Source organism: Rhamphochromis sp. 'chilingali' (genome assembly GCF_963969265.1).
Source record: "Rhamphochromis sp. 'chilingali' genome assembly, chromosome: 18".
Lineage (NCBI taxonomy): Eukaryota > Metazoa > Chordata > Actinopteri > Cichliformes > Cichlidae > Rhamphochromis > Rhamphochromis sp. 'chilingali'.
Window position 1 is genome coordinate 28,123,269 of NC_137945.1, and position 27,973 is coordinate 28,151,241.

A 27,973-nucleotide genomic window follows, 5' to 3' on the forward strand; every position below is an offset into this window, starting at 1 on the left:
AAACAAACAAAAACAAACCCCAAACCCCATCGATTTCATTTAGAGGTTTATTCATTGCTTTCATCAAGTAACAACTGTTTTTATAAAAGATATTTTACATGAGAGCAAATCGGACAAGATGAGATATGTGTTTGGTCATTGGATTGAAAATCCAGTCTCTATCAAAACAAACAAACAAATAAACATAACATTTCAATTTATATAACTTAACAATAAAAGAACCAAACTATGGTCACCACTTTCTTTGTTTCGACAAAGTCTGAAATAATAATTTATAAGCTTTAATATACGTTTGCTTTCCATTCGTCAGCATGGTTGTGAAAGCATGGTTTGTGCTGGAGAAAGACATATACAGTACCAAAACTCGTGGCTTTGTTTATACTTGTAGGGTTTTCTTTGGGGGAGGGGGGGGGGGGGGGGGGGGCAGGTAGGAACAACAAAGGCATCTTTGTTGTCTCTGAAGCCTCCGTCCTTTTGCTCTGCCTCTTCCCAGAAAGCGGGTATTGTGTGAGGTGTGAGGGTCACGAGCGGCCCAGAGGTTCAGAAGTGCGATTAGAAACACAAGGAGCGGGTCCGATGGTACCCCGCAGCCACCCTGCCTGGATCAGGTGTATAAAAAACACATGTGGGAGCCCCCCCACCTGCATAAGCAAATAGTGCCTGGGGAGTGGCTAGTGCGATTCATTCCATAATACTTCCATAGTCACACTAACAGGAATAACATAGAGTTGTCCTTCATTTCTCTTTACTTCCATTCATTTTTATGTAAAAACACCTCCACTGAAAACTGTAAGTGCAGCTTTTTTTTTAAAACAGTTTGCACATTCAAGACACATAAAAAGGTCAAAAAGTTACTTTGTGCAGCTTCACTCCCTCTCAAAGTCCTTGACCAGATGCACAGTCTGGGTTTGTCAAAAAAAAGAAGGAAAACTGCACAATTTCTGAAGGAGTGTACATTTTGACACATATAAACAGTACCTTGAAGATATACATAAAATTAAAAAGTCAGCACAGAGAGCCAACTTCAACTTCTCCCATTGACTTCAATTTCATTCCCCCTGTTTGTGAAGTTGGCATCGGTCCCCCCAAACGTTTCTAACATATGCACCGTACATTAGTACATTCTAGATTCTTTCCATTGGATGACAGAAGAAGCGCTTGATGCTTAAGAGAAACTGAGTTTTGATCAAGAACAAAACAGACACACACACACAGACGGACAATAACAAATACTTGCTTGGCCGACGAAAAGATAATACTGAAATGTATTTTTGAAGTCAGGGGTAAAAAAAACGGAGCAAAGGGGAAGAAAGTCAAACTTTTAAGCCTGTCCTCTGGCTCCTTGTAAACAGCAATTAGAATGTAATGCTAAACAGCTGAGAGGGCTGAGGATCAAAAGGCTGGGGGTGCTCGTGGCGGTGGCTTTTTTTTCTCATACTGGACCATCTTGTTCTGAGCGCAGACGTGAAAAGGCAACAGTGTCCGCATAAAACACTGATAATGCAAAGCAAAAACATCCCTTTTAGGTCATGGCATTCCTCCACTGAGCCTTAAAGCACGCCTCTAATGCGTATATCTTTGTCACCGCGTCTTCATTTGGGTCCAGCTGAGTGTCATGTGCACATTTGAGCAAGTAAAAAGCCACGATAAGAAAGGAATCCTTCGCTGGTTAATGAAATCCAAGGCCGAGATGTGGACAAGGAGGAGAGAGCTGGCTGCTTATCTGCGTAGCCAGCAGTTGCTGTTGGCCCGCCATCGACGTGGCTGGGACTGGGACAGAGTTCAGTTTACAGTCAAAATGAAGACTCCAGTCAAAACAAGAACAATGCCTTCAGAGGATTCACACCGGGCATTTTCCCAAGCCCGGTGCGCACCCGTACAAGTGTGTGCCACTCGAGTTCGTCGGCGCCTCGGATTGCTGAGCTCACTCAGCCCTTAAGGCACATGCTGTTGCTGGGAATTTTCATTCACAAATTGAATCCTGAATCCTGAATCTTGACTGGGACCCTAAAAAAGTGTTCCAGAGGCACGTCAGTATCTGTGCTCCACATCGACCACAGTCAGTGAGTTATTTGTCTAAACAACAAAGGCACTTTGGCAAAAAGACTCAATTTGTAGCGTTAAAAAAAGAAGAAATAAAAAATAAAACATGAAAAAAAATAAGTTAACATTACAAAAGTTTTTTTCTTTTTTTTTTTTAAGGAAATACTGCTGCTAAAACTAGTACTCGCAAAAGAGAAGATAGCCAAGGCCTCTTATGAACCTTTTTTTTCAGACATCAATAACAACCAAAAAGAATGAAAGTTCTTTTTCTGCCTCACACTTCCTGACTTCAAATACCCCCACCCCACGACCACCCTCCCTAAACAACAGTTCTTTTCATTTTGGGGTGGGGAGGGGGGAGTTTATTTGGACTCTGGTGAGTTTGCTGAAACAGGAATGTTTGCTGGTTTGCATAGAGGGGACGGGAGGACGACGTCCAGGCTAATATTTCTGCACCAGCGGCACTTTGACAGTCTTGATCTCTGCTATATGAGAGGACTTCTGGATAATGCAGCTGGTGGTCCCGGAGGCACTGTCCTTCCCCTGTGCCAGGTTGGTCAAGGCCATGGCGGCGTTGATCTCCTTCCAGTATGTCTCGTCTTTGCCTTTCGCCTTTTCTTTCTGTGTGGCTCTGGGGCCACCGCTGCTGCTGATGAGCGAGCTGACCATGCAACACGAAAGGACAAAAACAGAGAGCGTTACGATCAGCTCGCAAATGCAAATGACTCGATCTGGTCTGCAGCGTTAAGAGAAAGGCTGCTCACCTGTCACATTTACTTGATCCATGCTCTGTGGTTTCTGAAAGCAAGGAGAGAGAGAGAAAAAAAGGTTAATTTTGCTGAGTTCATCGGGGTCAATGAGGATTTATTGGAATGTCGCTGAACATACACTCTCGCAGTGTGTGTGCAGTAGTGTGTGAGGTCTATGCTGTGCGCTCTTATGCGTACACCCTGCTTTGTGAAAACATGTGTTGCTCTGTTTTCTCTCTTCGCTCAGATGCTGGACAAAAAGGACGTTTTTTTTGTTGTTTTTGGGGTTTTTTTGCAATAAGCCGTCAAGAAACAAGGTGACTAATAGGATCGAGTTGAAAGATGTTTCTTATGACTCACAAGCTCCATTCTCTAATATTTTGTTGGAAAACAAATGGGCCCGGGCCAACGTAATTGAGTTGTCTGAGGAAATCAGATCAAAAATGACTGAGCGCAGATTTAAAGGGGGAATGAAAAGGCAGCAAGTGAGTCAGTGAGAGAAAGATGGATGCCTGCTCTCCCTTTCTTTTTTCCTCTCTTCAAATGGGAGCAATCTTTATCTCATATGTGAAACATTAGCAGAGGGAATAGCAGAGTCATTAAACAATGAAACCCAACTTCTCTTCGGGGCAACCAGTGTGTTTATTTCAGCGTGCTCTTGTTGCCTGAATGCGTGTGTGTGAGTGAAAGAGGAGTTCATTTGGGTGTTTGAGCTGAACCTGTCCTGCTGTCTTGGTTCCAGCCTTAGGTGAGATCTGCCCAACAGTGAGTATGAGGACACAGGCTTGGCGTTTCATGAGGCATTAACCAAAAAGAAAAAAGCAGAGCATCTGGATTTTTCTAGTCGCGTCGCCCCCGGGCGCTCTCTTTAAGTTAACTAAACATGCGTCTGAGGCCCCATGAGCTTTTAAGAAGTTCGGTCTTGACCAGATATAGATGACTGGATGACTCAAGAATGTTCAAAGGAGGGCAAACTCTCCCCAAATTTTCATTTCGTCCAAAGATAACAGAGTTCGTCATACCTGGGTTGTCTCCTGCTCGGCTGTCAATCTGATTTCCTGAATGTTCTCACCAACAGCACAGGGTCACCCAGTCTTTTATACCCCGCCAATGTCGCATTTCCCCATAAAGCAAGTGTCTAAACCTGAGCTAGTGTTTTAACGAGACCCTTCCACCAGCCACCGTCACCACAAGGCAGCAGTTGGCAGGCGTGCATTAACATTCTCCTTTGCTAATAAAAATCTGCACCCTTCATTCTCGCTGGAATTTCATTTGCTATCGTGGTAAGAAGGGACTGGAAGAGGTTGAGCGAGGACACTGTGTTCAGGCTTCGACATAGCCAACAGAGACCCACTGAGAGCAAAGGAGCCAAAGCTCGTTCAGCGACGGGGAAAGCACATGCAACATTTAACCGTTCTGTTGTGTCACCTCTAACCTCGCCAAACCCTCCGTAGATTTTCCAAATATCTGGATACAGCGTTCAGGCTTGAAGCGCCTAATTACTCCCAACGCCGCGCTCTGTTCCTCTTTCATGACAGCGTCGGGGTTCAAGAGGCCCCAGAGCTAATGCGAGCCTGATTATAACATTTCCTGCGCTTTTCCCGCTCATTCCGTAATAGGTGTAATCCACAGAGAGAGGGAGAGAGAAAGAGACAGACAGAAGAAGCCAATCATTCTTAGACAGAAGAAGAGCAGGAATGTGTGTGTGCACGTGTGTGAGAGCGATGAGGACGTGATAACCCAGTACTACAAACCACAGGATGAGATTTGGGGCTTCAGCGTGTAAGTGTTCCAAAAAAAATTCTCTCATTCCCATCCGACCACAACTCCCTGCTGTCCCGTCTTTTGCTCTGCCTTTATCTCACTTCATCAGCGAGTCCCCTTTTCCTTTACTGATGTCCCCCAGGTCGACTGTTCACCTTTTGATTTGCTGTAATACCCCCTGATTGAGGTACTCGTCAGGAACCAGCCAAAACAAATGCAATGTTTCCCGTCTGTTTTAATAAAGAGTGACTCTGTGCTATGTCAAGAGCAAGTTTTTTTAAAGCCCCTGATATTATCCATCTCTTCTTAGTCTCCAGTTTTTAATCCCTCTATATTTCTTCAGCCATTCTTCAAATTAATTGCCTAAATTGCCAGTGTCAACTGAATACTTGAAAACTGTGAAGCCATCCTCCCTGCACCCTATCTCCATCTTTCTTTCCTGATTGTTGCCAGGGCTCCAAAACAGATTGGTCCTGATTAAAAATGTGCACAACACTCCGTAATCACAGTGCTGTAATTAGAGGCCAAATTACACAGTTTTCATGCGCTGTTTATGCCCCCTGCCCCCCTGCCCCCCTGCCCCCCTGCCTTCGAGATACATTAGCTCAGTGTTTACGGCTGTGGTGCCTGGTGTAAAGATCGGTTGGTGACAGCAACTGATAGCAGCAACATCAAAGACAAACAACAGGCAGAAGAAAAGTGTGTGTGTGTTTGTGGGATCTGAAGTGCAGCGTTTGAGACTTTCCATCCACAGCTTTAAGTGTTTCCAGGGTGTGTGAGGCAGCCACTGTCCAGATGATTCCTTTCAGAACACACACATAAAACTGTGTTTTCTGAGCTTTCTAGCAGGTGGATGCAAGGATGACCTTTGCCACCCTGCACTCCAAGGCCCTCATTGGGGACTAGACACCAGCTCTCAACCCCTTGGACCCCAGATTTTGAAAATGCACCACTGCTCGCAGAAAAACTCTGTTTCCAAAGCCCTTTGCCTAAAACATCTAAAACTGGGATTTTTAAAAACAAGAGCAGCGCCAAAGACTCAATAAATGGCCAATAAATCACTGAAGATTTTTTTTTATTATTTTCACTTTTTTTTTCTTTTTTAAACTCAACTACTTTGCTACTGAATACTCAGTCAACTTTGCTGTTGCCTTTGGGCTTCACTGACAGTGGGGTTGCACGGACCGCCAAAGGGGAAAGCTAAGAAGTCTGATGGTTTCTGGCATTGTGCTGGAAGTCCAAAAATACTAGCTCACTTAACATCACAGCGGGACGATGGAGGGGAAGGGGGAAAAGAACATAGGAGAAAAAAAAAGAAAAAGTAGCTTTAACAAAACTTGGTGAAAACGAGGGAAACAAGCAGGGGCTGACAAATTATTGAGGTTATGAGGTTCCACCTGTTAAGATGGCTGCAGAGGAGAGTGGCTGACTATCATCATTACCATCTGGAGCTGTTGTTAGCAACTCGCAACAATAAACAAGGAAAGCTGAGTTGCACAAACCGTGGGCTGGGCTGAATCCGACAGACAAATAAGCACACACACACACACATACACACACGCAAGGGCATTTTATGATATTGCAGGCTTTTAGCCTTAGTATTATCCAGAATAATTTCTCGTCACCATGGATAGTATAAAGAGTCTAAAAATAAGAATGGAATAGAAATTGAAAACAAATGATTACCTAGAAACAGAAAAGATGGCTCAATTTTAAAGCAAGAGGGTTTAACAATTCTAACACTTATAGGTCTTTTATGCTAATTTCAATCTCCATATTTTTATTCTCTGGCTCTGCTAGAGTAGGTCTGCATGATTCACAGAGGTGTATAATCCTTATTCATCTTATATCATGCATTGGTGCAGCCCTGTTGACTGAAACAAGTGCTCTCCCTTTAAGGCAACACTCCCTTTAAATCTTTCTTCTAACAGGCTTCTCCCTGCAAAGAGAAGGGCTGAGGTGCATGCAGGTTGGTGGGGCTTTGGTCTTCAGTTTGAGGTGACTGCATTAGAGCTATCAGCACTTTTTGCTTGGAATGTTAGAAGCGAGGAGAAACAGCTAGCTTGGCTCTACCAGCATGTCTACAGCTTAAGTATTAAGATAAGATAAGATAACCTTTATTAGTCCCACACGTGGGAAATTTGTTTTGTCACAGCAGGAAGTGGACAGTGCAAAAGTTATGACGCAAAAATTAGAATACAATAAGAATAAATACAGTACACAGCTGTACAGAATAGAATAAAATAATATACTATATACAGTAGAATAAAATAGAATAAAAATATACAATAAGATAAAAATAGAATACGAATGCTATATACAACTGAGTAAAAATACAACGATGCCAGAAAAGATTATTGCACTTAGTGTTATTGCACGTGTGGATGTGTGTGTTTGTTCAGTTAAAGTCTTTGTTGTGGAGTCTGACAGCAGTGGGGAGGAAAGACCTGCGAAATCTCTCCGTCCCACACCGTGGGTGCCGCAGTCTCCCACTGAAGGAGCTGCTCAGTGCTGTCACAGTCTGCTGCATGGGGTGGGAGACGTTGTCCAACAGGGATGACAGCTTAGCCGCCGTTCTCCTGTCACTCACCACCTCCACTGGGTCCAGAGGGCATCCTAGAACAGAGCTGGCCCTTCGGATCACCCTGTCCAGTGTAACACACTGGATCTTCTTTTGCTTAATCTGTACATCATAGGAGCATTGTATCAACTGTGTGTAGGGAGTCCTTAGAGAAGCCTAATCCATTTGAAACCTGAACATGTGTTCACTTTAGATACATTTAAAGATGATGCAGAAATGATGTGCTTTGTCTGGATATGTAAGACTACCAGTATGGATGGAAAGCTAAACTAACAATTGTCTGGGCTGCCAGTTTTGAAATAAATCATGAATAAATTCTGTGAATCTTAAAAAGTTCTTCTCAAAATTGGCTAAACTGAGAGATCTGTTAATTATTTATTATTAAATGTATTAGGCTATACTAATAAAGGCAGTGTAGAAAGTCACTGGGTAGAAGGGAAAATATGTTTACTTTGCTCTGAATGAGAAAATATTCCACCACTGGACGAAGGCCGGTGAATCTGGACGCAGAGACAGAATCCAAACTCGACTGTTAAAGTAGGAAATGAGCTAAGCTGATTTCCCCTAACAGGACCTGATGAGAACCAGAGTGGTGCTGCAGACTGGACAATCTGGTCACCGCTGACCTGTGCAACCACAGGATAGGAATGGACCATCATGTCATTAAGCAGCCTCTTTGAAGCCCGCCCAAACTCGAGGATGAGTCAGAAGTTACCATCACCACAGGTGAATCACAACGCTGCGCTCGACCTACAGGATAGAACTGTGATGAGCTCACCTGATGTGAAGTCAAATCAATATCAGAAGATGCATTAATTACTTTTAGCCAAGTCAAGAAGACTTGGCTAAAGGAAATGCCAAAAACCCTCAGGTGCTGCGACGCCTTTTTGAGCTTCTTTCTTTCTGCCACTTTAAGCCCGACGTGCGAGCCTAAGATTTCTCTTTTTATTATATTTCTCTGATGCTCTGTGCTTTTTTATAATGTCAAGAAGAGTCTGTAAATGAAGTTAGGGATGCCTTGGCACTCAGCTTGCCTCGTGCGCTGCCAACCCTACTTTTATATCACCCCTCCCAGCCATTCCTTTCCCCGTCTCTGCCGCGTTTGAACAAAGTCTGAGGCTCCAACGAAGCAAACTGTCAATTCCACTCAGCTAGCCAAAGACATCATACATGGCGTGAATTTAATGCCTTCTCCATTCGCCCTGACAACACTTTCATCGCTTACAAAAATATTGAATAATTAGCTCTTAAACTATTAAATCCAACATACATGCGCTGACATGGCCAGACAGATACTGAGCTGCTGCCCAAAAACGACGTTCATCTCCTGCTTTTTCTGTGCTTTCTTTTTTCTTCTTTTTTTTTCCTTTTCCATGTCTGCCCGGCAGATGACACACTGGTGCTGTGGCTGCGGTTGGGGGCAGATAACCAAGATCCTAGCATTGAGGATTGCCTTGTGTCTTCTCGCTAGATGGAGAAATAATAACAGTGCTTGAAATGTTTAAACGCTGCCAGGTTGTCATTGTGTTTACGAGTGCCAGTAAACAGAGAGTAATCAGGGCCCCCGTAAATCAGCCAAAATAAGGAGCGCGTCTCGACGAAGAAGAAGTAAATACGATGTTATGGCAATGTGTGCAAGTGTCTTGTCTGTGTGGCTGTGGGTGGACTGCCACAGCATCCAAAAGAGGAACCAAGGGGAATTAGGAAGTGGAATGAGATGTGAGCATGGGTGGCCGCAGAAAGATTAAAAACAGGATCACGTTCGACTGGGACACATCGCTGATGATGAACAGATGAGCCTCTTATCACCGCTTTGACGCGGCAGGTACAAAAGAGATTTAAAAAAGCGGGGCCCAGTCTCCTCAGGCAGACCCTTTCATCACAGCTTTCTCAGCGACATCCTCGGGGATGAACGGCAACTGCTTGTGGTGCAGAAAACACACAAATTAGGACGGGGGGGGGGGGAAGGAAAAGCGAAAACCACAAGTAAACATTATTCAGATTTTTAAGTGTTTACATGTGTGCAAAAATAACCTTTTTTTCAGGGGGATCTGGCCAAATGATATGTTTGTGCTGCACACACTGCATTATTATGTTGCAATTGTCTGCAGTGGTAGTTGCAGGGCTCTCTCACACTCTTGGGGGATTTCTGCGTATGTGTGTTCCGCGTCCTTGCTGGGTCACACCTCGGCTCGCTCGTTAAACTCTCTCCTCTCTCCTCCATCCCGTGGGAACGCGATGGCAAACGATTGTTCTCGACACGGCTGGGTTTTTAAAATGGAAACAATTTGTGTTTTATACGGAACAGGGCAGCGTGGCTCGGTTTCTCTGACTAGGCAGGCAGCTGTGCTTTCTGAATCCGATGAAATGATTATGTGTGTGTGTGTGTGTTTGTGTGTGTGTGTCCGTCCCTAGAAGCCTTGGTGTACTGATGATTTAAAAACTATCAGCTTGTGAGGGCTTATTATTCTGCCCTCTTCAAGTTCTATGTTAGGCAGTTGCGTATAAACAGTGTCTGTGCTGGTGTTTGTCTGTTAACACTTCTCCACAGGATGAGCACTGTCTCAGTCTGCTGCTGTCCTCTCTGGTTGCCTCTCATCCAGCCTCTGTTTAGTGGTCAGAAGCCAATATCCCATCTTCCAGTCAGAGAGGTTCACCATGAGGGTTTTTTTTCTTCCTCTCTGTCTTTTTTATCCACCTTTCCATTTGCCTGAAGCTGTCCCACAGCTTAATGCCAGGATTATGCCTAACTTTTGCCAACTCCTAGTTGTTCCCACCGTTGGACCAGCCACACCCTGAAGGACACTTATGTGTCGTATTATGTGTGTCTAATCTCGTCCTTTCTTAGTTCTATTTTCTGCTGTGCGTGACAAGACGGAAAAAAAAACACAGCTGCAGCGGTAGGACACTTATATACCTTAATATACTATGTTAAAGTGGACCTATTACACCCATTTCTAGCTCAGTATTTTTTTTATTATTAATGAACTCTGCTAGAGTAGCTCTACATGAGTCACAGTTCAAAAATAATCCTTATTGGAAGGCTTGGTGCTGCTTTTATTTTGTTCCATTGTCTGAAATGAGCCATTTTAGCTTCTTCTCCCTTTAAGCCAGCTTTCCTCTGATTGGGCATGAGTTCCAAACAGAAGTTTTAAACAGAGGGTGGGTGGTGGAAAGGTGGGTGGAGCCTCTTAGCTCACAGTTAGAGCTGTATGCCTAAAATAACTGTATTGAGGCTGAAAGTCATACAAATCAAAGACCTATCAAAGTCAGCTATTGGTTTATGGGGTTTACTTGGAGTTTGCCAAGTTTAATATGACCGTCCACCACTGTAAAAACAGAACATATAAAGAAAGATAATAGCTGCTTTCAAAGAACAAATTATACTGAACATTACGAATGCATTTTTATCTTGAAACCTTTCGAATTCATCGGAAAAAATGCTGGAAAATCATTACGTAATACAAACAAGAGCAGTCCAAGCCTGCATACTTCCAACAAAGCTCAAAATTCATTTTGTACCACGCATAAACTGAGGCCCTGGATCTAGAAGGACATCCATATTAATTTGTGATATTTTCTTGGTAAATTCAAGCAATGTTTTGAATGTTTTTTTTCTTGTTTGAATTCGATACACGTCTGTGAAGATGACATCTTCACAATGAAAAAAGTAATCCTTCCAAAAATTCCTCTATTCAGATCCAGCTCGATGTTGGGCCTCATCCCATTTCTGCAAACCTGTCCGTAACTTTTATGTTAACATAAGTATTTGCAAACAAACAGACAAGCCAAAACCAATCACACAAGCTCCTTGGTGGAGGCAGCAAATATTACTCTTATTAGGGCAATAAAACTTTAATAGCTTATAGTAAATTTCCTGAACATTCACGAGCACACAGATATCACTGATGTATAGCTATAGCTTTGCATAAAACAACACTGATTTCATAATGCTTATTCATACAGGCTTCAATCCACTGTCTACTGCAGTGATTCCCAAAGGCTCTGCTGTGTGGCAACACTGAAACAAACTATATTATCACATCAAAAATTTAAATCATCTTCACTATCAAGAAACCTGCTTTTTCTTGTAAGTGAGATCAAGCTTACATAATTTCACTCAATCCAAAGTTAGTCTGAATATGCATACTTTACATCATTGTTATGTCTTTAAATTAAAAAAGGGTTTAAACGGTTTCAACAGTTGTTACTGGAGCTCCTTTCTACCAGAAAATTCAGTTGGCGGTGAGTTCTTTGCACCAGGGGACACAGCTTCTTTGGAAATAATCACTGCTGCTTTTTTTTTTTTTTGAAGAAATTTTTCAATGCTCTGAGGAGGACAAATAAAATTCCAACCATCTCCCAAATGAGTTGGAAGACTTTTCAGAGGCGTTTGTTATGGTTATTAACAATCTGCATGACCAGACACCGCAAGGGGTAAGTACAAAAATATATAGATCACTTTTGTAATTTGGATGAACTTTTCCTACACCTCAGTTTAATTGTTAGTAGTCTCACCCAATCCCCAAGTCCCAGTCCTGTGCGAAACAACCCCATCACAAAGTAAGGGCCAACCAGATGTCCCCAGTTTTTCCCCTCATCTTCCTATCTTTTTGAGAAAAAAAACAAGAATGCACACACATGCACACACTCACTTCTTCCAACCACACTCTCTGTGTGTCTTAGTCACTGCCACCACGCTGTCTTTTCTCTCCCAACGGGCCACTTCTGGGGAAACTCAACTCTTGATCTGGATGGACCAAGCGCCTCCCTCTCCTCCCTCTCATGCTGTCCAAATTGATTTCTAAAGCCCAACCTGAACCCAGTCAGTCTTGGCAAAAGCTGCCGCCTTGGAACAACATCTCCAACCTCCTCCTCTTTCTGTCTTCCCTTTCTTCTTTCCTATGAAATTGTGGAAAGAGCAAATTGTAGCCAGTCTATCCACATCTTTGAATTCCTGAGACAACGAGTCTTCATCCATCACTCGCCAGGAGTGGCTCATTGTCATCAAGTGTCCCTGTATCGAGTGCTGTCTTTCCTGTTACTCTGTGGCTTACAGTAAATTACCCTGCCGCCCAAGCAAGAAAGACATTAGAGCCTTAAATCAGTCATAACAGCCGGCATCCCTGAACAACACTGCTACAAAAATCATCCCAGTCGGGTTTTTTTCTTTGGAGAGGAAACAAGAGAGAGTAAGGGAAATCCAGTTAAGTATATCTTGTTAGTCGAAAATATGAAAACAATCATGATAGAAATCTCTTTTTATCGGCAGTGACCATCACATCTCTCTACCCTTCCACCTCACGACAAGGAATCCAAACACTCTGGGTGTTTTTTTCCACAATGAGACGACTTCTTCCATTCACCTGGACAAGTCGACAGCTCCTTAAGTGCTACGAAACTCTCCAGGATTCAATAACTGTCTGGCACTTGCTCCAGCCTAATTTGAAAGGCCCTTAGGACCTCAGCGGCTCCTGTCAAGCACTGCTGTTTTCATTGAACAGGTTTCTAAGAATCCTACGTGTTAAAAACCACCAGTTTTAGATTTAAGTCAGTTGAATGTGATAAATAATGGGCCAGTTTGTTTCTCTCGGTGGCAGAAATCCTCTAATTCATAGACTTATTGATGGGAAATGCAATAAATAGTGGAAGTATCAAGTGGAAGTGACAAAAATAAATAATTACACGATTTTGGCAGGTTTCGACACAAATATTTCACTTTTAGCTGCTAGATATTCACGTTCCCCTCAGGAAGAATAACTTTTACCTCTTTCTCGCAAGCATATTGCCGGGGCTCATGCCAAGCCAGTTCAAATGGCAGTACCCTTAAAAAAACTTTATTCGTCCAAAAAAGTTGATTGCATGTAAATTTTCAGTGTAATTTTGTTACATAATTACAACACAAGATGTTAAATCTAAAGGAACCTGTTCAAATGACTTGTATACATTCAGTTTGTACTGAGTGCATTTTTCTTAAATATTAATTCTTTGAGTAAATAAACCTTTGATTTTATAGATTTCAGTTGTATTTTACTCAAAATTATCACGTCATCTTGAGCAAGAGTGAAGAATCATTTCTACCTTGGCACCTGTTGATAAGCAGACCACATGTGGACAGGTTTGAGTACCAAACATGACGTAGCCTTGGTCTGGGTATTTTTTATGGCCAACAGAATTCTCTGAGAATCATTGTTGAGTTTATTGTAGTAACCTCTCCCATACATGTTATCACTGGTTGCAACTTTAAGCCCAACAACTTTACTGTGCCACTTTCTTTTTTTTGGTGAAAACGTATGGGACAGGTTCCAGGAATTCACTGGCAGCAAAAGGGGAAAGTGTTCTACGGTTGACTTTTTAACTTAGTTCAGTGCTTTTGACCAATCGGCCTCAGCTGAAAAGAAAGAAAAAACTGATGATTTCTAAAAGGCTTTTTTCTCTAATTTTGTGCGGTTGCACAAGTACTTTGGTCCAGGCTGCAATATCTCAACAACTTTTGGGGGAGTTTCACGATACTTCATGGGTACAATTATGGCAACTACAAAATGAATGATTTTGTGGTCCTCTCACTTTGCATTTAGCGCAGAAATGACATCAAAACGTTTCTAAAATCATCGAAATGCAGTGTCTTCACAAAATCTGTGTATGAGCAAATGTTAGCATGCTAACACCTACATGCTGCCATTTTTATTCTGTTTTAGGATGGTGATAACAGCTATTAACAGTATCTCAACCTAATAGAGGCATGACTTTAAAGAGGCAAATAAAAATCTCATTACTGGGAACTTGCTGTTGGCCGCTGACTAGGTTGCAGTTATTGGGGCTTTCCCACATCAATAGATGCACTGGCAAGAACTCTACATTCACCATCAGGCTACTGTACTCAGCTGTAACCAACGTCCATAAAGGGTAGAACCTGAGAAAATGCACTACTGTCAATCTCATGTAAAACGTCTGACCAAGATCTCTCAGTCTTCACCCGCAGAAACGTTGGGAGTTATTTGGCGTATAATGATCTATCAGATGGGGCGAAATCTGGTACCGAGCAACAAGAAAAACACTCGGCCAGATTCCTGCCATTTAATATCCCATTAAAGGGTAATTTGGCATGAAACCCCTGGCGTGTGTGATGGAATTCTATTGCTCCTTGTGTTCAATGAAATTCCCCACAGGCTTTGGACTGCAGTGTGCATGTGTGTGTTTGTACTGGATGTGTGTGTGCCTATGCTTGTATGAGGCCTGTGAATTGTATGTGAGTCCTTTCAAGCTGGCAGAAGTTTAGTTTTCCACTGGGGTAAATCTACACTCACCATCTCCTACCACGTCTGACTGCCCTCTGTAGTCACAGGGGCTCAGGCCACAACAACCAACTGGCCTATTAACGGACTTTTAGCCAATGGCACAATGGTTGCCAGGCACGCCACTTTTGCTTTGACCAATCGCAAGTGGTTGTTCACAAGCTGGAATTCGGCAAAAGAATGCACCGAGAGACATCGTTTTGTGTTTAAGCTGTTGTTTTTCTACGTTTAAATTCTGTTTCTCCCTGCTGAGTGAAAATGTCAGACGTTTTGTCACTGTCAGAAAGAAAGCAGGGGAACATTCAGAGAGCTTAAAGTTGATTTATTCTGTCTTCTTTTTTCTCTGCGTTTCTGATGTAAGCACAGATTTATGTGAAATCAGGTACTCGGGGAAACATTTTTCTCTTATTATAAAAACACAATAAAACTATTTGCAAAAGAGGAATGTGTTCACTGCACAAGTATCTGGGAAGCGGAGCCCACAGGAGGAAAAAAAATATTCAAAAGTTGCAGAGGAAGTGACGCAAGCCCGAGCTTAAAGTGATTTCTCTCTCTGCTCTGTCGGGGGAATCAGATGCGGTATTAAAATTTCATCTTCTCGACTTTTTTCTTTTGTTTCGTTTCTTTGAGCAGGTCGATCAGATCGGAGAGCCCCCGGCAGGTGTTCGATCCCATGAGTCAACGCCGCCTCTGAGAACTTTCCATGTGCGGATTTGAAAGCTTCTCTTGCATGTAAGAGAGTAACACTTTTGTAATGGTGCCAAAGCCCGAGAAATCCAAGAGGGACACCTCAAAGCCAAGAAGTTATATCAGCTATAGAGATAAAATAGTTAGCCTCTATTAAAAACAGCAGGTCAGCCAGATGAATTAATCCTTTTTTGGGGGGAGGGGAGTTCTCTTATTAAAATCTGGTAGAAAGGAGTTATAAGTCTCACTTGGTCTATCCGTCTCTTTCTTTCTTTCTCCATCTGTAAGTCTCAACAGGTGCTTCACTGTGAAAAAAGCCTGATGTTCGTTCAGGTCAAGGGGTTTGAAGTTCTTCTTTTTTTTGATAAAGGCAATTGTACCCGTTGCAGTCGTTGTTGCGTTTCATACAAACCAACCCCCACACGCTCCTTCATGCTCAGATAATAGGAAACACATTTGTCCACGTTTGTCCCCCCCCTCTCACTCACACACACACACACACACACACACACACACACACACACACACACACACACACACACACACACACATGCTCTCCATTACTCCACCACCTACACCTTCAGATCCAGGCCCTCCAGGTCCTGTCCATGCTCTGCAGAAAGTGAAAACGTTACTATTGGTTATGAAGTCTGCTTGAACAAATGGCCCAGTGTTCTCAGCTGAGGAAGACCTCTGATTGTTCTCGCCACAGACGAGCTGTGAGCTGAAGCGCCGTGAAAGCCTCTGTAGGCTACAAAGCTTTTGTGATTTGCTTCGGGCTGACAGTGACTTCACGGTTAGAAGAACATCGGCGTCAATGATATCGCTATGAGACATTTTATCTTATTCGGGTTAAAAAGCACAGCTTTCCCCCGGCAGACTTAAAAACAAGCTAACTGCAGTCAACTGGGGTAATTATTTCAGGGTGACTCATTACTGTAATGTAATGTGCAAAAACAACTACGGGTATGCTTTCCTAAAACAACAAAACATGCTAATAGGGCTTTTTTAGAAACAGAATTTAATAACTTCAGAGAACAGTTAATTGATTCGACTCTCTTCAAGTCAGAAGACCGAGACTTAAAGGAACTCATTTCTAAGAACCGACAATGAAAACTTGGAATTTTTATTTTAATTCAAAACAATAATACACACACTTCTTTTAAGGTCCTCATAAAAGATTAGTGACTCCACTAAGTCCCTATGTAATATTTTACCATGCTGCTTTTATTTCTATTAATTTGTTAAAAAGATAAAACTGATAAAGTTAACTCTAGCTTGAAATGAAAAAAAGCAATGCCCTAGATAAAAACATGTAAAAGTTAGGAAACATTTTTTAAGGATCATTTCCTTGTGGGGAATTCCATTCCATGACATTTCTACTAAAACACAGCAGCAGAGTGGAAAATATCAAAATACTAAAATAGGCATAGAAAAACAAAATCTATCCTCTGTTTTGATATGAAAGTGTTTTCATTCTGTAGAAAATGAACGGAAGCAAGTGTCTTCTTCTAGAGGGAGGAAAATGATCCCTCCAACTCTACTGACTGTAAAGACATTAGCAGCAGTGGAAGTGATGTAAAATAGAGCTGACCTTTTAGGATGATGTTGGTTTTGGTGGAAACTGCAGATTTTTGTACGTCAGAGATGAAAAAAAAATCCTTTTTTAGTTAAAAAAAACAAGTTTATGCTTAAAGACACACACAGAGGCTGTTTGCCCTGCTCTGTCAGCAGGACTTTGTGTCACAATCAAAGGCATCCCAAACAGTAGTGTGAATGTAAGCATGATGCACATGGCCCTGTTGTGTCTGGCATTTAGGTCAGAAGAGCTGCTTGTGGGTGGGTGAAAGACACATTTATGCACATGGGTTCACAAATGTGTATACGAGTTTGTGTTAGGGTGCTGGACACACGCTGGATATTGCTATAATTTAATCAAACTCTTCTTAACACTCAAGCTCTGCTAACTAGGTCTCAGTGGTCACAAGAATCTCATTGAGCAAGTCAAACGTCATGTGAAAAGACAGTTAAAGGGTGTGCTCTGGCAACCCAGATAAAGCGTCATATACTATCGACACAAGCAGGGAGGCAAGCAGAGAGACAGACAGCTGGGAAAAAAAGATGGACCAGCTGCAGGAATTAAAACAAAATGTGCAGATGGAGGGGACAGAAAAAGAACAAAAGTGAAGGATGGCGTGTGTGTGTGAAGGAGACTCTTAAAGGGAAAGAATGCAAGAAATGTGGCTTCTTACCAGCCCGATAAACAAAGTTCGCCTCAGCCTCAGAGGAGGACGGCGAGAGCAGCTCATCGTCATACTCGTTGGAGCTGAAAGAGCCGGAGTGGTTTCTCTTTCGAGCGTCCATGACGGCGTTGGCCACCATGACGTGGCGCAGCGAGTCATTCAGGTAACGGTGCAGCAGGCTGCTCTTGTACTTGGGTGGAGACACGTAGTCCTCTGCCAGTGAGGCGGCTTCGGCGGCCGAACGCAGCCCCGCGCCCATACCCATGCTCATGCCCATGCCCATGCCCATGGCCATCCCCACCATGGAGGAGCCCTCCTTCTTGATCACACTCTGGTACATGGGCTTGTTGAGCTCCTCGGGGCTACTCTGTGTCCTCTGAGGGTTGTCCCCATCTGTGCCAGGATAAGAATACTCATTTAGATGGACTGCAGAAATATATTCTTACACTTTCACAGCTGTCAGCAGACGCCGCACTCAACTGCTGTTCAGAATTTGCGTTTGAGAGGATCAGCCGATCAAAAGACTTGAATTAAGGAGGATGATATGGATTTGTATTTGTTGTGTTTCATTTGCTTTCAGGTTTCTGTCATTGTGTGCAAACAATACTGTCGCAGTCACTGACTGCACATAAACCCACAGTTACCACATATGTAGTTCACAAGCTAAACACTGTACTTAATCAGTGCTAAATGCCCAAAATGCATAAAATGTTTTAAAGATTCCGATCTCTACTACTGCACATGGAACTCAGTCAATGCATTAAGGGGAGTTTAAACAGGAATTGCGGCTGGAGCTCCAGTTAGCACAAGTGTATATAACAATCACGCACATTTTCTTCAGCAAATATTGTATTTCTAGAGTTAAAATAATTTTCCAAGTTCTGCGTGTCCCATCTGACTCGGGTGCTGGTTATTTTGAGCTGAACTTGAATCCAAATACGAGGCAGGGAGATTTGAACCTGGCACTCCTGCCCTCCCGTTGGCTCTCCTTCAAGAGTGGGAAGCACAGCCGAGACTTAAGAAGCATTACTGAATCATAACGGATGGTAGTCAATTTCCTCTCCATCAAAAGCAAGCTGCCCCTAAGTTCCCCTGCAGAAATAAATAATTTCCAGGGTGCTGCTTTGCAACTGGAGACACTGAATTAAAGCACAGGTCCAAACCTGATGAAAAGGTGGGGGGGTAGGAAGATAAAACACTGCACAGAAGAACCAGATATCCTCTGGCAGAAGGGAAATTAGGGAGAAGTTCGCTCTAGATACCGTCTCTGCCAAGACCATAATTTTGTAATTTGGACAGGTTGGACATTTGATTCAGCCGGAGCCAAATTAAAATTATAGCTCCCACATATCAGAAACACATGGATGGAGAGTATTTGCTCTCCTTCCTATGAGCCATCAGAGAATCAGCATTTTTCCTGTTGTCACTCAGACAATAAAATAAATCTTTTCACATCAAATCCTTGCAGTATTTTAAAGAAAACAGGCCCCTTTTCGCACCTCCATGACACTCCAGTTCACAAAACAGAAAACAACATTTTCTCTGCACTTCAACTCCAAAACAAGCTGGACCATTTCAGACAGTAAGAGGAATGCACTCCGGGTCAGTGGGGTTAGATCTGGCCCCATAAATAGACTCTGGAACAAAAGCATAGGCTTAAAAACATAATAGAGGGCCTTTTAGCGCGTGGGTCAGAAGTGGAAGCAGGCTGCGGATAGCTTCATAACCATAATATGACAGGGAGAAGAGTCAGGGAGATATACAGAGCCTCCGGTGGTACAGTGGCCTGTGGCAGACACAATGCAAACACCATGCACACATTCTTCTGTGAGCCGCACACGGCTTCTGCTCCTCAAAAATCTAATTAGAGATCACTGACACCACAGCGCTCGTCCTTTCTCTCTATTCTTTCACTGCTCGGGGATATAAGTTGTATTTTTTTTTATGTTTCCTACCCATGTTTTCTGTGCTGTCATGGAGTACAAAAAGGCAGTCTCTCCCCTCTGAGGATCAACATGTGTTTGCAGTAAATACACTACGCTGACAGGGAGCCGCTCATTTGCAATTGCAGACTAGGAGGCAGAGGTTGGCTCAGCAGGGTGTCCTAATGACAGCGTGTCGCAGCCCATCGGCCTCGGCGTCTCTCAGCTGGATCCCCATTTATATCCAGCCCAGAACACTGTTTCTGCAGAGCGTCGGGCCACTTTAGGAGGAACTCAGAAGGAGGTGGACTGGCCTTTGGCGCCGGTTCACTCCGTGACACTACATTTAAAATTTTGGGGGTACAACAACTATGATGTAAGTTCGCAGGTCAGTCGGTACAGAGTGCATCAGGTTCGCAGCATGTGACCAGTTTATATAAGAGAGCCATTATTATGTGATATCTCAGAAGTGATCTTCCATCAAACTGACTGAGCAGCACACGTTTTCCACTGTTCTTTAATGCACATTATTGAATTATTCTAACATTCAGCATTCAAGGATATGCTCTCAGCGAGAGACAGAGAGCTGCAGAATAAGAGCGAAAGAGCAGGCAAAGGGTCAAACACCAAATCAGAACAACGCTGCTCATACACACAGAGAAGGAGTGGCCTTTCAAATATCATCATTATTAAAATTCTGTTAGATTAACTGGTGCCAATGAAAATGGATAATATGCTTTGGTGAATGGAAAAAGAATTAATCTGCTCTGTGTGCTGTGCATGGGTGCACATGGTACAAGTCTGATTAGTGCATGCTTCTAATGATCATTTCGGGCAGTTCTTTTTTTAAAGATATAAAGTAAAAACAAATTTTTGATACTATGGACACCGAAAAATCTTGTTTCTGTTTCACTGAAAGAAAGAAAAAAACATTAAAAAATATCTATCTATCTATAGATAGATTGATAGATATGTCATCTCTCAGTCGGAACAACACAAATTTGATGGGACACAATGATCTTATATGTGTTCTATGTAAAGTTATATGTGATGGAAAACTTCCATAAATACGAATGAGTCACAAGTGACTAATATACAGCACGTGCACTGTATCTATGCCAGCTTCCTGGGAGAGAAGACAATATAAATATGTTTTTACAGTTCATGTGAACGAAGTTAAACAGGGCACCCTTTTAATTATAACTGTGTGAATAAAACTAATTAATCATATTGTAGATCAAAATTAAACATGCTAGTGGGTAAAGGGTTGTTAGTTATCCATGCCTTTGTTTACACCCGGCTGGATTACTGTAATGCTCTTTATATAGGGGTCAGTGCTTCATCAATGACTCATCTACAGAGGGTGCAAAATGCTGCAGCTCGTCGCACTCAAAAGTGTGAGCACTATTTTAGCTTCACTTCACTGGCTGCCCATTCCTTTGAGGATTCATTTTAAAATTCTTTTATTTGCTTTCAAAGCCCTCCATGGTCTAGCCCCATCTTATCTCTCTGAGCTGTTACAGCCTTTATACACCCACCCGCTCTCTCAGGTCAGCTGATCAGCTGTTTCTGAATGCACCTAGGACTGAGTGTAAACTTAGAGGAGATCGTGTTTTTGCTGTAGTAGCTCCAAAAGTGTGGAACGCTCTGCCTTTAGAGATTAGACTCTTCTCTGCTTGTTTTTAAATCACCTCTGAAAACCCGTCTCTTCATGTTGGTTTTTAGTTTATTTTTATTAGTTGATTCTATGTTGTTTTATGCTGTTTTTTTTTAATATATATATATATAGGTCTGTTTTAATTTAATTTTTATGTATTATGTGTTTTATTTTTGTTTTATTCTATTGTTCTTAACTTACTTACTATACAGCACTTTGGTCCTGTGCTGGCTATTTAAAGTGCTTTATAAATAAAGTTGGATTGGATTGGGGAAATTGAGTGTTGACATTGCTGGCTAATAATCCTTCCTTTGAGGTGAAATTAGTCAAAGGACGACCACTCCCCCATCCCAGTAAACCTGGTTCAGCGTTGCTCAAATGGGATGGCTGACGATTCAGAAACCGTACCTTCTGAGCAGCTGTCATCGCTGCTAACGCTCAGCCTCTCTGCATTCCCCTGAACATATTTGTTGTACAGCTTGATCCTGAGCGCCCAGCTCAGGTCTGGCTGCCTCACTGTGTTCTTCAGTCGCCTCCTGGCATTGGCGAACCAGTTGGACACCTAAGAGAGAGAGTGAGTAAGACAAATAAGAGGGAAGTGGGAACGGACAGCAAATAGAAACATATGTTATTGTTTGGATTCCAAATTCTTCCATATCCAGCAAAACAAAGTCTATCCCCTAAGAAAACGTCTGCTCTCTGCCTGCCATCAGTCTCATTCAGATAAACCAAGCAAGACCGAAGCAAAAGACAGATATAGAGTCGGGTTGCAGAGGAGCTCTTTGAGGCCGAGACTTAAGAAACAACCCAGACGCTCCAGAGAGACACCGCAGCATGCATCCTTTCTGTATCAGTAACATGCAGAAACATTTAACACCATTCAAACGCCGGATGGCCAGCGAACGCAACATTTCATTAACTAATGTTCTAGCTGAGGCGTACATTGCCCATGCTTATTTTGGACTCGCACGGCCTCCCACCAATAAGACATTTTTTCCAACACTGTCTTCAAGATGAGTGTCTTCAAAAGAGACACTTGATCCAGCGCTCTTCCTTTCACTGGGAATGGAGACTATTAGATATTATACAAGAAAAACTTTTCATGCTCAATAGATTTCAAGCAGTTTATGAAGGGGCTGAGACAGAGGCCTTATGCTAGAGTACTTATTTTTCCGATCCTCTCTTTCAGTATCATGTTTCTTGTTAACTAAGACCATCCCACATCCCTCTGTCGCGAGCCCAGCACCGTGGCACACCAGGAGGACGGCGGCATCTTGTGAATTTGCGAGGTGAGACACGAGACAGCTTGCTTATGAGAGCCGGGGAAAGAATGGCTCAGGGAAAAGAGACAGAGATGGTGACGCCTAAAAAGGCTGGACCCAATCGCCAAACCAAGCTCTCTCAGCCGTGGCTTGTCAGCCGCGTGTGTACCGTAGAGGAGACGGCATGCAGGGACGGCGAGGGATTTCAGTGGTGATGGAGAGATGGGACTGGATTTTCAGCACACTTGATTCACAATATTTACATGGAAAGAACAGGCTGTTTTGCTAAAACATGACAGATTTAGTTGTTTTAAACACCTGGTGCCAGGTGGGTGTTTCCAGGGAAAATGCACAGGAAGTGATGCATTCTACATTTCTGGACTAAACAGTGGAAGAAAGGGGTAGCTCTCATCCTCAATCAATGGACAGGCAAAGAAATGTGAGTCAACAGTTAGCTGGTGCTATCATATAACACTTTTTAATGGCTCTATATAAATTAGTTTAGTCTACAAAATGAGAAAATACAATCATCAGATGGTCTCAGCACTTTTTAAAATTGTGGCTTATGTCCCAAATGCCCATTTATTAAAGATTATATCCTTTCAAAAGTTCAACAAATAAGAGAAAAATTGTCTCCAGGTTGATTTGAGATTTTAGAAGCAGTGCATTTGTGGCAGTTTGATGTCAGTCAGCTATTTGATTTGCTGATACATTGACTCAGCAACGCACACTTAACAGAAAATCAATTAAAAATGAATTAATAAAACTTTTATACCTCCTTCATGCTGGAAAATGCAATTATAACTTGCATACCTACACTCACCATCATGAAATATTCCACTGACCTTTGACGCTGCTGCTGGTATTTGAGTGTCAGCTTAAACGCATGCATGCGTGTGTGTGAGGTTGTGTGGTAGTGTGTGTGAGCGGCACAGCACCCCTGTGTCCAACACAAAGCATTCCTCTGCACTCTACTCGCCCTCACCAAAACAAACAGCTCCATCAGGCCCCCAAAATGAGAACCAGATTAAGCACCGTGGCCGGCAGCCCAAAAAAGCCGCCGCAGACTTTCTGAGGCTGTATCAGTGACCTTGTCAGCCAGATGATACTGTACATACACAGCTGCACGTGCCAGACACCAAACACACTCATATTCTCCACTGGGTTTTCCTCTCAGCGGTCAGTCGCTAAAGTCAAGCCGTCCACTGTACTCTGGCATCATCAGCAGAGGGTGCAATAAAGCTTAAAGCGTATATGAAATCTGCATTTCTAACTGCATTACTGCAGATCAGAGGATCCCAAACTCTGGGTTGGGATCACTTCGAGGTCCCGCGTGAAGTCCCAATGAAGTGTTGTCAAAAGAAAATGCAGCATAAAAATACATCCGTGTTACGCAGAAATAATAATAATAAAAAAGACTGATTTCACCATTTTTCCAGAATTCTTATTAAAAAAAAACCCAGAGTAATGCTTCAAATTAATTTCAATTAATTGCCTTTCTTGTAAAGTCAAAAAAGTTACATGACATAAAATTCTATTTGCAACTAAGTGAAGTTTGTGAAAAACTGAACTGATAATTACAATGTAACTACTGTATAATCTTTGTTGGTTTGAAGCTAAAGAAAAATGTGAGGCTTTCTTGAGAAATAAAGGAATGAAAATATATAAATGCGTCTATGTTTTTCACAACTGACCTATAAAATAATGTAACTCTAAAGCAGTCATCGGCAAAGTGTTTTTACAATAGTGTGAAGAAACAACAATATTCAGTGCTGCTGCATAGGTGCACAGTACTCAAGATGAAACGCATGTTCCACTTACTTCAAGTGCAAATGAAAATACAGCTTTTCAATGCTCTCAACAACAGACATCAACCTTAACTGTTAAACATAACTCTAATGCTCTGTATTCACCGTCAATTTCTTTGTCACCTGACCTGGAAGTTTGAAGGATTACCAGAAAGTGGTCTCACCTGAACCAGCGTCATTTGGGAGCCGAGTGCCAGGAGGATTTTCTCTGTCTTGGTGGGGTAGGGATTGTCCCTGTGCTTGTAGAGCCACTGCTTGAGCGGCCGCGCCATGTCCTGCAGGGCCTGACGTTTGTGTCGGACTTTACCACCACTGGGACGACCCCTGTGAAGAAACGGGTAGAGTATGTATCTGGTATTTGAGTTTGTAGAATCTTTTATCTTTTCTTTAAATGCCTAATTTTTAACACATCTTCCTTCTATGAGTAAGATAGGAGATGTGCCCACAGTGCGTTTATGAGTTAACACAATGCTTGTCTTATTTGAATAAAGACTAAAAAGTAAACAAATTGTTTTGCTTTTAAAAATGTGATAAAATCTGAATTTAAAGCAATGAAACAGAATCAGGATCGTGCTGTATACTGAAATGAACAAACGGTGTTATGCGAGCAGCAAGTTGAGTCCTAAGTGGAGCGGCAAGTTGCCTGACTTTGTTAGTCATGACACATAAAGTGAAAACTCTACAGAGTGTGCAATTTTCTCACCAAAAGCACTGCAATTAAGCCGAGAGATGTTAAAGGGATGTAGAGATGGAGAAAAAGAACGAGAGACTGAGTCAGTGAGGGGGAGAAAGAGAATAGCCACTTGCAGTTTATTTTTCATTGCGTGTCCCACAAGCCGCCAACACATGAAACAAACAAAAACATTCTACTCAGGCACAAAGATTTGCCAGATTAACTTTTCACACCCAGCAAAAGTGGATCAAGAACAATGTAACAGAGGCCACGGCTTGAGCCAAACCATCACACAAGGGACGGACAAAAAGCTGAAATTATACTTCTGGTTTTCACTTACAGAAAATCAAAGTAGGGAATATACTCGGTGGCCTGGAAGATCGCAAATATATTTTCTCAAATCCCAATTCAGCAACTCAGTGGTGAGTACAGCTACAACAGCAACTCATAAAAGATCACTACAGTGAAATTACACAAGATGAAAAATGACAATATATGAATTTTCTATGAGCTCTTAAATATATATTAGAAAGTCTTTCTTTGAGTCTGCTTTTCCTGAGCTGTAAAGGACTCAGTCTCACCTGTAGCTCCAGGTCTTATGAACCTGTAGATGTCAGTATGGTGCTGTGCTGCATTTCTCCTTTTATCTCACCAAAAAGCTGCTCTCACTGTAGATGTAACATACTTTAGTCTAACCTCAAAGTCTACCCGAGGTTCATGTTCTACAAATATTTTCCTTGTAATGCAGATCGCTATGAACATCTTAAAGGATATTTCATTCCATGTTCTGAACTTTGGCTTTAAGCACACTCTCTCACACACGCACTCTGTTTAAAAATTTAATGTACTTTGTTAGCCTTATCCATCCCCTGAAAAAACACCTACAACTCACATAAGTTCACACAGAATTCTTTTAATATTACTGAGGGTTTCTTCTTCACAAGGCTCCTTAACATACCTGCTTTGCCCCAGGTTGCTGTGATATAAACTAAAAAACATGGACATATCAGGACATATCTTCACCTACACCTGCTTCCTATTGTAGAAAATATATAGTTTAAAAAAATCAATGGCCGCTTACATGATTGACTAGACCACACAGAGAGCTCAAGGGTGAATTTATTTATTGAAAACAGATGGAGACCTCCGCTACTGAACAAGGCTGACCTACTTATTAACTCTAAGATTAGCTGTGAACATCAGCACCAAAATAAAGGCCAGATTGGGAAATATAAATTCCCTGAGCCCTAGAATCCTGGTGCATTAAATCCACATGAAAAAAAGCTAGACTTTTTTATTATTATTATTACTAATTATTATTATTTTTTCTTTCAGTGCGGAGATCTAGAGCATAATGTTGGGACCTAACAGGATCTGAACCCAAAAGTCTGGCTTGGGTGTTTGGTCTGCTGTCTTTAATTCTGCGCACAAACTGGAGCGATAACCACAACGCTCTGATAACAAAACCAGCATTGTTGTTCCCTCTCTCTCGTTCTGTTAGCTCGTGCTGGGAGAAATAACCGTGAAATAGAGGCACTCCTCATTAGTAACACCCCGGAGGGGAACTCCAGTTAATCCAACTCCGCACATGCTGACCAGCAGCGTTAACCATAACAGAACGCTCCACATACCCGCTCCGCCGGTGTCTGATCGCCTGGTTGTCTCTGATGGTCTGGTTGCTGGAGAGGAGGTCTGGATGCTGTCCGTCGATCACTTCTAGATAATTTCTGCTGCTCATTTCCACCTCCTTCGCTTTCTCCTCAAACAGAACCTGGCTGCTCAACTTGTTAAAGACGATGGTGTTCATCTTTGGTCAGACAATCCACCGTTTTTCTCTGACGCGTAAAATATCAGAAGGAGGGAAGGAAATCCACGGAGTTGTCACAGTGTCCCAGTGTCTCTTCTGTGGAACAAGTGTACATATTTTACACAAAGCGTGCTCAGAAATACCTCGGAGGATGACAAGTAAATTCGCCAGGGAAACTATTACAACTTGACCTTTGGCCACAAGGATCACAAAAAAACAAAAAAACAAAAAACCACTTAATAATGCCAGTACTTTAAAACACACTTTAAAAATTTCTCTGACAAATTGAAATTCCAAACCTTATTAAATGTGCTCGCTCATTTATTTACACTTCATTTAAAAAGCTGATCAATCTGATTAAAGCAGATCGTACCTAACAGCGAAGCTTTGATGCATCAGCTGCTTTACAAACAAAACAACAGAAGCACTTGTGCAGACTCATTATGCACAAATATCCATTGATGTGCAAAGGTATGCGTGAGGAAATTGACATAAATAAAACTGTGAATAATGCGTGCAGACAGCAGATCAGTTATGAGACAAGTAAATAAATGTTATGTGACTCGTTAATGCAGCGCTGCAATAAACTTACTAACTCTTTATCTGATTTTTCTACGTGACAAAATTCCACTCTCTTCAATTTAATGCACTTCCACTTTATTTGCAGGAGACAGCAGGGGAGTGGTACTGCAAGATTTGAACGGTAAACACTAAATTTGAGTTTGTAAAATGTGTTCAAGTGGAATTCACCTCCAAGTATCGTCCTCTGCTCTGTGGTCGCGCGTCAAGAACTCGTGAATGGTTTATTTTGTTTGGTGCTTCCACTCCTCCTCCCTTTTTAAATCTAATACAAACAAACCTACAGCCTTCACAAAAATGTGACATTTTTATTTTTTCCTCCTTTCACCCTCAATTTGTAACTTCTAGTCGAATACTGAATGTGTCCTGACAAGAGAAGCACCTTTGAGCTTTCATCATTAACCTGGCGCAAATTCCGCGCAGCAACAGCACTGAAATAAAACACAAAGCGATATTACTACTACTAGTAGTATTACTAGTAATATTTAAGTTACAACCTGTGTCACGTTTATTGTATTTAGCTTTCTATATGGGGTTACAAGTGAGAATAAAGAGCCATGCAAACTCGGTCCAGTTCATTCAAAGTTGTATACGTGTTTGTCCTCTACATCATCCCTGTCCTGAGTCTCAGTAACGCGGCTCCATTCCTGCTGCAGTAAATCACTGTGAGTGCAGTTACCTGTCCCGGGTCCCTCCTGCGTCTCTCTGCTGTGTAGAGCAATAATCCTGTTTCCAGTCACCCATTCCCTGCTCACATGTTCCCCTCCTGAGATCCTGAGCTCAAACCGCACGGACCGCCGTCTCCTCCTCCGCTTTATCGAGTGGCCTGCGCCGCGCTGCCCGGGACTCTGAATATTTCACCCTGCTCATGTTTCCTAGTACACAGCCTGAGACTGCGAACAT

General features: G+C 42.3%; 1 protein-coding gene across 1 annotated transcript; it reads right to left on the reverse strand.

Annotated features, from left to right (window-relative positions):
* Positions 1 to 48: 48 nt before the first annotated feature.
* mkxa (mohawk homeobox a) lies at positions 49 to 27,973 on the reverse strand (the record flags this gene model as incomplete). The annotated part of the gene is given in 10 exon segments (XM_080864533.1): positions 49 to 2,704; positions 2,808 to 2,841; positions 17,372 to 17,755; positions 21,350 to 21,503; positions 24,176 to 24,335; positions 26,316 to 26,497; positions 26,503 to 26,544; positions 26,547 to 26,587; positions 27,750 to 27,888; positions 27,890 to 27,973. Coding segments are annotated over 10 exon segments (1,440 nt in total). The 3' UTR covers positions 49 to 2,484.